This window comes from Peromyscus eremicus, chromosome 19 (genome assembly GCF_949786415.1).
Source record: "Peromyscus eremicus chromosome 19, PerEre_H2_v1, whole genome shotgun sequence".
Classification (NCBI taxonomy): Eukaryota; Metazoa; Chordata; class Mammalia; order Rodentia; family Cricetidae; genus Peromyscus; species Peromyscus eremicus.
This window is the reverse complement of record NC_081435.1, coordinates 53,437,107-53,449,623: the sequence shown is the minus strand read 5'-3', so window position 1 is coordinate 53,449,623 and position 12,517 is coordinate 53,437,107. Positions and strand designations below refer to the sequence as shown.

The 12,517-nt window shown below is 45.4% G+C and overlaps 1 protein-coding gene across 1 annotated transcript in view; it reads right to left on the bottom strand.

Annotated features, from left to right (window-relative positions):
* LOC131896189 (O-acyltransferase like protein-like) overlaps window positions 1–9,955 on the bottom strand; it is a 49,814-nt gene extending 39,859 nt beyond the window's left edge. Inside the window, exon 1 of the mRNA XM_059246779.1 lies at window positions 9,808–9,955. Coding sequence (XP_059102762.1) covers window positions 9,808–9,955 — 148 coding nt within the window. The remainder of the gene's footprint in view (window positions 1–9,807) is intronic.
* Between the last annotated feature and the right edge of the window lie 2,562 nt (window positions 9,956–12,517).

The following is a 12,517-nucleotide window of genomic DNA, read 5'->3' as shown; positions in this document are numbered from 1 at the left end:
AGGAATTCTGGTTTTCTGAAAGACCAGCAAGTGTTCTTAACCTCTGATCCATCTCACCCGCCCCTTCTCATTGTTCATGATAATCTTAATTTCAGCTCTGTCTGGACACACTGGGGTAGATTTCTTTTACATATCTTGTCCAGTGTTGTGTGAGCCTCATCCCCCTTTCATTCCAGAGAAAGCATGGCTGTTACTTGTTAATATTCTTTCCTTCCCTTTGTTGAATTTCTATATCTGGTTCCTATTATCATCTGAGCGTAGTCATTTTAATCCCCGTCTCTTCGTTTTTCTTTTCTTTTTTCTTTTTCTTTTTTTAATTTACTTTATTTTATGTGCATTGGTGTTTTGTCTGCATGTATGTCTGTGTGAGGGTGTCAGATCCCCTGAAACTGGAGTTACAGACAGTTGTGAGCTGCCATGTGCTTGCTGGGAATTGAACCTGGGTCCTCTGGAAGAGCAGCCAGTGCTCTTAGCTGCTGAGCCATCTCTCCAGCCCCCTTCTTTTTTTTTTCCATTTTCCATATATTCATCTTTTCTTGTTCTATTTTGAGAGGCCTATTTAATTGAGCTAGCTCACCAAATTTTCTTCATCTCTATCCATCTCAATATTTACTCTATGGACTATGGATCAACTGCAATATTTTCACTCTCTTTAATATCCAATGGTTCTCGACTTTACACACACATGCATATGCGTAACTTTGTATTACCAGTATTCTTTCATCACTTCGATCACGTTTATCTGCTTATTTTATTCCTCGTCAGCCCATCGGCTCCAGTGATTTAGTTCATGTAGCACACAGATTTGTTTCATTCACTATCATTCCTCTCTGTGTTTACCCCGGGGAGTTCTGTGCTGTGGCCTATGCACACTCCTTCCCTTTGTTGAGGACAGTGAGGGATGTGTGCAGCCCAGGCCCCAGCTGGACCCTCCCCTCAGGATTTTAAGGACTGTGAAGACAGAAGATTGTAACTGTCCTCGAAGGAATGAAACACCAAGTCCATGTCTGTGGCATTGGAGAGGTGGCTCCACAGCTAAGAGCACCGGGGTCCAGAGGACCCGCGTTCAACTCCTTGCACCCACATGGCAGCTTGTGATTGTCTGTAATTCTAGTTCCAGAGCGTCCGAAGTCCTCTTCTGGCCTCCTCTTGCACTGCGTGCATGGGGTGCAGAGACATGCAGGCCAAACACCCATACACATATAATCAGTTTTTAAATTTTAAATTAAAAAAAAAAACTTCTGACATGTGGTCCCATCTCTAAAATATTAGGAGACGCTTGTGCCCCTCCCTTCAGCGACCAGACAACTGAGACAATGGACTGTGAGAAATCAGAGTTTTCCCAGGGAACTCATGCTAGGAGAAGGAAAAGGCTGAGCTGAGCAACAGCCACAGGGAGCTTGTCTCCTGGAAAGAGATTTCCCACAGCTGGGAGCTCGTTAGACCACCTTGCTGGTCTACAGCAGGGAAACGGTGAGCAGGACCATTTGACCAAGACCCTGAGCTGCGCACACCGTTTACCTTCCATTTAAACCTAAACTTTGTATGAGGACCCTGAAGACAGGCTGCGGGGGCAGAGGGAGAGCAGGCCGCTGGACCACTTCGCTCCTCTTCCCAGAGTGGCTACACTGAGTACATCTCCTTTCTTTGCTTCTCACTATGACTTATCTGTTCCTTGAGACCAAGCTATGTCCCATTCTAAGTTACTCCGCATTGTGTAAAATGATGTTTTCCCAGGATGTGCCTTGACCCGAGAGACTCCATTTTGCAAGCAGCTTTTGACTTCATTTTGAAGATGGAGGGTGATTGTACTCCTGGGTGGATAAGTGAACACATGCACACACAGAGAGACACACATGCACATATGCACACGCAGGTACACACACACACACACACACACACACACACACACACACACACACACACTCCACGGGACTCCAGGCACAGCCTGCAGAATCCAGGGTCTTCTCACAATGCTGACATCGGTGTCTTAAATGTGGCTTGCCTACCTTCCTTCCTTCCTTCCTTTTGTCCTTCCCTTTAAATAAACAAGGTTTCAATAAGGCCTTCTTACAGGCTAGGCAAGCATATGTCCTAGCCCCTTTTCTTTGTCTTTATTCTAGCTCCAGATGTTTTTTTTTTTTTTTTTAGTTACACTCTATTCATTTATTTGTGGGAAGAGACTAAGGCATGAGGAGGTCAATGGAGGTCAAGGGTGATGCTTGGACAAGAATATTTCCCAGGTGATACTAATATGCAGCCTTGTGTGACTTCCCTGGCCACTAAGATTCCTGTTGGACTCCTGAGCAGGACTTCAAGGGGCCCTTCATGCCCTGACTTGCCCTCTGGCCTCATCCTGCCAGCCACAGCCAGAACATTCCCTCTGCTCCAGTCTAGAGGTGCCCTGGGCTAACACTTGTCGACCTTCCAGCTTGGGCAGTGCCTCCTCCCAGTCCGCTGGAAATAACCGAGTCATCCTTCAAGTCTGGACTAGAAAGCTATCTCTCCCAGGAAACAATCCAGACTCTTGCTCAGTGTGTCACACTGAAAGATATGTCACTGTGTCCTGTCTGTCTCCCATGAGGGTGAGATTGGGCCCTGTGTTAGCCAGTGTACATCTTAGAGAAAGCGCTTTGTGGATGTTGGCCCAATTGAATCAAACTTTGACAAGGTTAGTCCAAATGCCCAAATCCAGCTCCAAAAGATTATTCGGAGGTTTTCCCTGAATCCCAGAATACCAGATGTGTTCATTACAGCTAGACTAGAGTGGTTTTCAAATTATGTTTCCTATCACAGAATCTCCCAAGCTTTGTGCCCTGAAGTGTAAGGGTCTGGAATTGTAAGAGCAGCAAGGAAGGCAACAGGATGGATAACCCTACTGAGCTTTAAGCCCTTGGGGTAGCATCTGCAAGGCACATGTCCTGGAGTCCCATTGGCTTCCATTCTTGCTTCCTCTCCTCATCGCTTTGATGGTTTTCCCAGCTAAGCTGCTCCGGTTTTCAAATGCATCCCGCTCCTTTCTGATCATGGGCTCACACAGACAAACTGCCCTTCTCTGGCCTCCACCCTACTGAGATGCCATCGAAAACTTAAGTGACACCAGGACATAGGCACGGGCCAGATTAAAATGCTGTGTCACAGGGAGGGAGGAACGGATCAGGACGAAGGGCACAATGCTGCACATCACCACACTTGTTCTGAGCTTTCATGTCCAAATGACTAAAAGCAATATGTTTCAACCAGCTGTGCTAACTGGCAGATGCTTCCTTCTCCTGCAGTGGTGATGACGTGTGGATATTAAAATGCAGTTTCTGGGTTTGTTTTCTCACAGTTCTGGGATCAAGCCCAGGGCCTGGTACAAGTGAGGATGCACCCTACTACTGAGCTATTTTTGACAAGGTTTCTCTCAATGGCCTAAGACCTCATCCTCCTGCCTCCATTCCCTAACTACCTGGGATTACAGACACATGCCTTTATCCCCAAAGTGTGGGGAACTGCAGCATGCATCACCATGCTCACCTAGGATGCAGATATCTTTCAGGATGGAGCACACTATCCCACCACAGTATGAATGCTTTGTTATTATTTTGTGCAGAACTTTTGGTTGTGGGGGGGGGGGAGGTTGGGAATTGAACCCAAAGACTTTCATGAGCTGAATAAGCATTCTGCCACCAAGCCAAGCCTTCAGTCTTGCATGGATGTTTGATAGTCACAGAACCTAGAACTTTCTATGGGATCTACTATATCACCTTCTTTCTAGTAAGATGTTTTATTGGTTTCTGTGGTGTTGGTCCTGAGCAAAAACAAATAAACAAAACCCTTCCCAATAGACAGCTGGGTAGGTAAAATAGGCACTATCCAAACTCAGAATAGTCAGATAGATTGGCTGGACCATACCTTCATTGGTAGAGTTCTTGCCTAGCAGATGAAAGGCCCTAGCTTCAAGCCCCAGCACCACACACACACACACACACACACACACACACACACACACACACACACGCAAACAAACAACACAACAACAAAAATGCCCATGCTGTGGTAGACTTCAGCAGGCTTCTTCCCAGAGTCCTAGCTCAGATTGGTGCCGCCCTTCATAGTGTCTACTATGGACTGCCTCCTCTGACAAGGGTCCCCTGGGGGGCTGGGTGTCTAGGAAAGAGTTGAGGCATACAGACCAGATAAAACAGTGACTACAGAAAATGAATGATGAAGCCAAAGAGACAATGGAATCCAAATGGGAAGCTGGGCATCCTGTCATAGCGCAGGCTAAGAAACTTGAGGCAGGGCCCGGGGATGTGCAGGGTTACGAAATGTTTTAGAGGTAAAGTGCTGTTTTGGAAAGCTGTGAGGATGAGATGATCAGAAGCCAGACAAGAAAAGTACTGCAGATTGCTTGGGAACTTCTGCCTAACCCCCACCCCCAACTCTGTCTGGAGAAACGACAGGGAGGCGAGGTCGGAAGTCTGGGGTGTACACGTGGTATAGCTTCCACTCAAGGCCTCGGCCGTGGACAGCATCAGGAATGGGCAAGCTCGGACTTTGAGAAAAGGCCGCAAGCAGCGCCACTGTATTTTAGGCCCGGGCCCCTCACTAGAGATATGTGGGCTTCTGTTCTTCCTCTCCAGGTGATAAACACATGATTTAATTCTGCAGAGTGTGTTTGGGAGGTCAGAGCAGTCTGTATTAGCATCTGTCTTCCTGTTCCATAGCTGTCTTAACAGTCCCCACACCCAGAGTAGCTTAAAGCTTAGAAATCCATCCTCTGCTCCTGGAGCCTAGAAGTCTGAAGCAAGGACAGGGCAGCTCATTTCAGAGGCCCTGGGGAGTCCATTCCAGGCATCTGCTAGCTGCTGATTGCTGGCACCCCTGCCATTACGTACTGTTCTTTCCTGTATGTGTCTGTGTCCAGACTCTCTCTTTTAAGGACAATGGTCACTGTATCAGGACCTACTCGAACCTCACTGTTTGACTGTTACATTATTTGACTATATTTACAACATAGACACTATTTCTAAGTAGAGTCACACGCATAAAAATTAAAAGTCAAGGTGTAAGCAGGGGTATTTTTGTGTGTGCATGCATGTTCACGTGTGTGCAGGTGCACAGGTGTGTGAATGCATTTGCATGTGGGGAAAGGCCAGAGGCCAACCTTGATTGTCCTTGGGCACTGTCCACCTTGTTTGGGACAAGGTCTCTCATTAACCTGGAACTTGACAAATAGACTGGACTAGCCGGGCAAAGAGCCCAGCCAGAGATCTCTCTCTTGGCCTCCTCAGCACTGGGGTTATAAGCATGGACTACTGAACATAGGTCCTTCAAGGAAAGCATTTTATTAACTAAGCTATCTCCCGGACTATAAACATATTTTTTGTGAAGACACAATTCAACCTACATCTTTCAAGAAGGCATATTATCATTATACTGATACAAAGGACACGTGGCATGGGGCTGGAGAAATGGCTCAGAGGTTAAGAGCACTGACTGCTCTTCCAAAGGTCCTGAGTTCAATTCCCAGCAACCACATGGTGGCTCACAACCATCTGTAATGAGATCTGGTGCCCTCTTCTGGCCTGCAGGCATACATGGTGTATACATAATAAATAAATAAATCTAAAAAAAAAAAAAAAACAACAAAGGGCATGTGGCACATGATTAGTTTGCAAGGGCTGCCATAACAAATGCCACATGATACCCTTACCAGCAGGTGCCACACAGCACCTTCACCAGCAGGCATACTTTTCCTCATAGTTCTGCAAATTGGTACATCAGGGATGGCATTGTGGGCAGAGCTGGTTTCTTCTGAGGCTAATCTCCTTGGTTCAAATGGGCCCAGATATACAGCACATATCTTCACACAGTCTTTCTTCCAAGCAGGCCTGTGTCCTAACCTGGCATTGGACTTGGACTCTGTTTATCTCATTTTAGCTTCATTGTCTCCTTAAAGACACCTTTCCCCATCTCCACACACAATGACACATTGTGATGTTGTGGGTAGGACTTTAATATATGAATTTGAAGAAACACAATTCAATCTGTAACACCACAGGTTACAAACAAAAATGAAATCCATAATACCCCTGAGTATAAACCCTGAATGTAGACAACTAGTTCTCACAGACTACTTAAATGAGTTTCTCGTTATCTCTTGTAGCCATGCCATATGGTTTCTGCTCACCAACAGGTGTAATGCCAGCACGAATATTGGTGGTTATTTCATTTGCCTTAATAAGTAATACGAAGTTGAAACAGAATGTGTGACAAAACTGCATTCATTTGCTTGCGACTTGAGCAACTTGTGTACTGAATCCAGTAACAGATTGATCACCAAAGAGTATTTCACATTTTTTTGTTTGTTTGTTTGGTATTGAAAAGTAAACAAGTCCCGAGCTGCAGGAACTGCTCAGTCCCTCTCTAACCCGCTGACTCTGCCTCCCCAGGTGATGTACCCGACTGTGAAGGAGAAGCCAGGTGTGGCAGGGATTGCCACAGTCCAAGCCAATAGCTTCCCAATCACAGATTAGAGTAGGCTGGGTGTGTAGCCCAGTGGTAAAGCACTTGCCTACATGTGCCAGGCTGCTAAAAGAAAAAGAGTATGCCCTTTAATCCATCCTTCCCACTCAGTCTCTCTAAATCACCACCTTTTCTTTTCTAGACTAGCCAAGCATCTCCACACAGATATCAAGGGTCTTCTTCCCTTACCATCTCCTCAGGCCATGGCGTGTTATCCAGCCCCACACAACCCAAGCCCATTACCATCTTTGTGCTTTGGGTTAGAGAAGGTGTTTTAGAACATAATTATACAACAAAAGGCATAAAGAATAACAGAAACACCCATGTTCTCACAGATATCTACTTGAAACAAATAACCAGGACCAATTATTTGAAATCTAGTGTGGCCCCAGCTGTACCTCACCCTCCCCACCACCGCCATGCCACCCCAAACTACAGGTGGATGCTCTCATTCTCATACCTTCCTTAACATTTGCACTGCATGCATTTAAGCAGCAGACAGCCTTAATTACCTTAATTGGTTTAAATTTAGGTACTTTATTCCCTCTTGATGCCATTTCTCTGGCTGGATCAGTATTGATAGATGTACCTCCCATTCCTTTTTGTGTGGCTGCATTTTGTCTTGGTCTTTCCTTGTTTCTTTTCTGGTTGCTTATTTTAGGCAATGATCAAAGGTAAGGATTTGGTAATTTGAAAGCCTCCTCCTGGAGGACTATCTTTCATGGCATCAGAAGGCACCCTGTAAGCTTCCAAAGGAAGCAAATAACCATCAGTCCTACCCAGCTACGATGGCTGTGAACCACAGTATCAACCAGCATGGCATGATAACCCTCAGGATGCAGTTGTGGCATGTATCTTTGCAGTAACCAACAGCTCTCTAATTGGACTTAATACCTGCTCAAAAAGAGGAAAACCGTACCTGGTACTGGAAACTCAGCCAACTCCTCAGGGCCAGTGACGTCATGGATCTTAGAGGAGAACCTAGAACCACCACTTTACTAAATCAACAGAGTACATACTAAATATTTGTCTTTATACCCACAGATAAGTGTAGTCTTCACCCTCATCAAGGAACTTCTCTTTGCAATAGAAGGAAACCATTAAACACACACACACAATCAAAATGCGAAGTTGTGGAGCCCAGACCCAACAGCTACATCTACAACACAACTCCCAAAGCTAAAGCTCGGGGATTATTGTGGAAGTAGGGCGGGAAGATTGTAATAGCCAGAGGGTCGGGGAGTTTGCTATGAGATTGTGCCTCCTAGTAATGTCAGAAGCTGCACACATGAAGTCTCGCCAGCAGGACTGCCTAAAGATGAGATGAGCAGGGATGATGCCAATAGACACACTAAAGTGGTCTGAACCCTACACAAAGAACTGCAGGCAATGCAGGAATGTGGGGCAGGACAAACAGTTTTCCCCAGGGCTAAGCACACCAACTGCTTATCCAATGCCAAACAGTCAGCCCTCCAAACATATGTATAAGTAACATCACACAGACTGAGAAGGTTGTATTTATGTGTTTAGGAACATATATGTGGACAGAGACAGGGGAAGGAAGGGCTTTGGAATCAGATGACACAGGGTTCAACCCCTAATTCTACCACGTATTTCACACAAACCCTTGGCATCTCTGTGACTCTATTTCCTCCTTCACAAACTAGGCAGCAATAGCTCTCCCCTCTCATAAAGGGACCAAAAGGGACAATTCCTATACAAGTTTCTAAAGGGTATCTACTACTTATGTCAAAGTGCTCACTCTTCACTCTTCTGATTTCTCCTTCCATATGTCCACCAGGAGAATCCTAATGAGAACCAAGGTAAACAGCACATTCTGTGCTCAAAAATCTCAGACAGATGTCAAAGCAACTGTGTAACTACAGACAGACAAATTTATCCATTGCAGTAAACTGACAGCCATCTGCCCATTCATATTGGGGTGTGGTGATTTCATGTGTATGCAGGTGTACATGTGTACTTAAATATGGAGACCAAAGGTCTACCTTAGAGTTGTCCCTCCAGAGTCATCCATCTGGATTTGGGGAACAGATCTCTCACTGGCCTGGGACTCACTGATGGGGTAGAATGGCCATCCATTGAACCTCAAGAATCTACCTGTCTCTGCCCCTCCAGCCTAGGAATTACAAGTGTGGCCCCTACACTCACCTTTCTTGTGTGGGTGCTGGGAATCGAACTTTGGTCTAGCTGCAGAGTACACTACCTTAGAACTGAGTTATCTCCCTAGCCTGAGAAATCTCGATTTTAATGAAAATGTTCAATTTCCAGGTGCCTACAGGCAGAACATGGGTAGAGAAACTTGCAAGGTGGACAGTGTGCACGTGGCTGTGACTGTTTATGACTATCTGCTGCCATCTCAATACCAGAATCTGTGCCTGCTGTCACACCGTCTGGAGCCCCTTGGCCAGTTGCCTGGTGCAGTCACAACAGCCCTATTACTCTCACCAAGTCTGGTTATGAAACACAATCGATTTCAAAATAGCTGTGGAAGGAACTGGCTTTACGTTTTGCCACCATTTCATCAAACCCTAGGTTATGTGACCCTGTGGAGAACAGGAGTCGTTTCAAGTGTTATGGCATTTTGACTTATCCAAATGCTCTGTTTTTCTTCTCTCTTAGGATACAGGTGGTTTTAAACACAGAACAAAGCGGCTGTGTGTTCTAAATGGAAACGGAAAGGCCTCTGTTAGCCTAGCTGGCTTTAAAAAAGAGCTTTTGCATTTTTCTTGTTCATGATTTCCATCAGCAACAACAATGAATCTCACTCCTAGCGAAGGTATCCTTGATTTCAGCCTTTGTCGGGCAGAAAGGTACGCATATAATTTTGAGAAACACACAAAAAAAACAAATTGCAAATATCTGAAGGCCAGACAAGGAACACGCAAAGAGGTCTCATTGCTCACTGGAGCCCATGCATTTTTCCATCACACACCTTAGAATCTGCTGCTATCAGCACAGCACAGATGAGCTGGTTTCAGTAAAGGGGAAAGCAACTCACTATCAGAAGCAGATCAAATGTCTCAAAAAGGAAATAAACCCAGGCATGTGGTGCAAAATAAAATGCTATTGATTTCATTAGTAAAGCACACAGTATTTAGGAACACTCTTCTCATTACAATAGCATTTCTAGACTGACTGTACAGCCCTCTGCAGTGACAACTCTCCCCCTGTCTCGGGTTTCTCTACTCTTTCCTGCTTGTCATGGGTTAGTCTAGCAAATATGGCAGACTGCTCTTTGCTCGGCTACCGAGAAGGACAGGGAGACCTACTTACTTCTCAGAGCGTATTCTTTGGGCTTCGGTGAATTCAGATCAGAAAGGAATTCATCAGTATCTTGCATGCACTTGAGAGAAATATTTCTTGCAGGAGAAACAAAAGGTAGTATGAAGTGCAGGCAGGCTAGCAAAGTGAAGGCCATCATTTCTCAATCTGTCAGGACCGACCTCTTTCTTGGACAAAGAGCCTAATATTTATGAAGCCCTTGTCTGTAATGTGTTGGGGGTAAATGTGACGCCTCGCACTCCTTAACAAGCGAAGAGACAAACCGCATCTCCTCAGCCACCTGCAAAGCGGACAGATAAACCATGGAAACCAGTTTATACACAATTTTTTATTGTCGAGTGAGACAGAGCTGTGGATGTGGCGCCGGTGGCCACCTGGCTTCCTTTAGTTATGCAGATTAACATGTCCAGCTCACGAGAATAAGATTCGGGCTCTCTCTGGCTAGGTGGTCTGGTATATCTCTCTGGGCTTAAAAACAAAACATGTTGATGACGTGAAGTAGCAATATTTGGATTTTGACCAAGAGGGATGATAAATCCAACCTGTAAAATGATTGGCTGGATGTTAAGCAAAGCAGGGCTGCTCCGTGATCATCAGGAAAGGCTGTACAACTCTTAATGGATTTACTGGACTCTGAAAGCAGTGTCAGCCTGGGCATGACTCAAGAGCCCACAGGAAGGAGTTCTTGCTCCCGGCAGATGCACACACCCACCCACACATGAAGATTCAGAACACACATCCGGGAAAGGAAGTGATGCTGAGTGTTGATTGGGCTTTAAGAAAACAAAATGTGTGGGTCACAAGGTAAATATTCTCACTCGAGAAAGGCTGTCTTTAAATAGTAGCTGCTGCATGTCCACGTGAAGAGTGGCATGTCTGCACACCTATTTACACTGCCTGAGTACATGTGTGGGTAGTCAAGACTCAGTTGCACATCCTGCTACATGTTTACAACATCCTCTAGCATCCCAGGCTGCTCGGCCAGCCTCAAAAGGTTACATGCACACACGTGTACACATACACACACACACACTGTCTCCCCTGTTCTTCTTTGGGTTCCTGTGTTCTCTTGGGCCACCCTATTGGGGAATCCTTCCCCTCAGCCTCCTCAGAGGCATACATGCAGGCAAAACACCAATGCACATAAAATAAAATAAAAAATTTTAAAGTATAGTGTTTATGTCTGGACATGGTTGTGCACATTCTTAACACCAGCACTGGGGAGGCAGAGGCAGGTGGATCTGTGAGTTCAAGGCCAGCCTGGCTACGTAGTGAAACCCTGTCTGAAAACTTAAAAAAAAAAAAAAAAATTAAAGTTGTGTGTGTGTGTGTGTGTGTGTGTGTGTGTGTGTGTGTGATCTGTGTATTCACAGTGTGCACACATGTGGAGGTCAGCAGGCAACTTCGGTGGAGTCTGTCTTTTCCTTTCACCTTTATGTGGGTTCCAGGACTCAGACTCAGGTTGTCAGGCTTCTGTGACAAACATGTCACCCTCTGAGCTATCTCCCCGCCCCGTCTCTATTTATTCTTTAAGTCACTCTTGGCTGCTTTAGGAAACCCGCCTGGGCTCCCTCCCACCAGAATAGCCACTTCCTGTACCACACACTGGCTTTGCACGCTCCTTAGTCCGCATGACAAGGTTTAGCTCTGTCTGGTGCTAGCTCAATTTTTTAAATTCTTTTTTTGGGGGTGGGGGTGGGGGCATGGTTCTGGGGATTGAACCTAGGGTTTCATACATGTTGGGCAAGCACTCTACTGGTGGGCCCTCATTTTGCTTTTTATATTGAGACATGGGCTTACCAAGGTGCCCTGACTGGTTTGGAACCCACTCTGTAGCCTAAGCTGTAGCTAGAGTTTTTCTGCCTGGCCCACAGTCAGGACAAATCTCTCTCACCTGCCAGTCCTACAGCCACTCAGACCAGAACAAGTAAACACAGAGACTTATATTGGTTACAAACTGTATGGCCATGGCAGGCTTCTTGCTAACTGTTCTTACAGCTTAAATTAATCTATACCTTGCCACATGGCTCGTGGCTTACCTGCATCTTAACATGCTGTTTGTCATGGTGGCGGCTGGCAGTGTCTCTCTGACTCAGCCTTCCACTTCCCAGGTTTATTCTCCTCCTTGTCACGCCTACACTTCCTGCCTAGCCAATGGCCAATCAGTGTTTTATTTATTGACTAATTAGCAACACATTTGCCATACAGAACATCCCACAGCACTTCCCCTATTTTTTCAAAAAAGAAGGTTTTAACCTTAACAAAGTAAAATTACATATAATTTGGGAATTTGGGCGTAGCTTCTCTTACTACTTCCTGCTGGAGGGGGGCACTGTATCTTATGGGGACACAAAGAAAATTTTAGGATTATGGAATAGTCCATGAGGCTGTATCGTCTGAGCCAGTTGCCTTCAAACCGTTCTGGATGTTGGATCATCTGGGCCATGGTGTCATCGGAGACCTTTCAGGGGTTCTTGGCTGGTCAAACCTGATGTATCTTAATCTTAAACAAATCCATAGCCTCTGACTTTCTGTGGGAACAAAAGCAGAGTCTCCTTTCCAAAATAACATATCTTTACATCCAAATTTTGAAGTCAAGATATCTTTAAAATATGCATATTGGTTTAACTCAGCTTCCTTTACAATCAAATATCTCTCTGCAGTTAAGAATCTCAAAGACAACACAATCCAGATTCTCTGT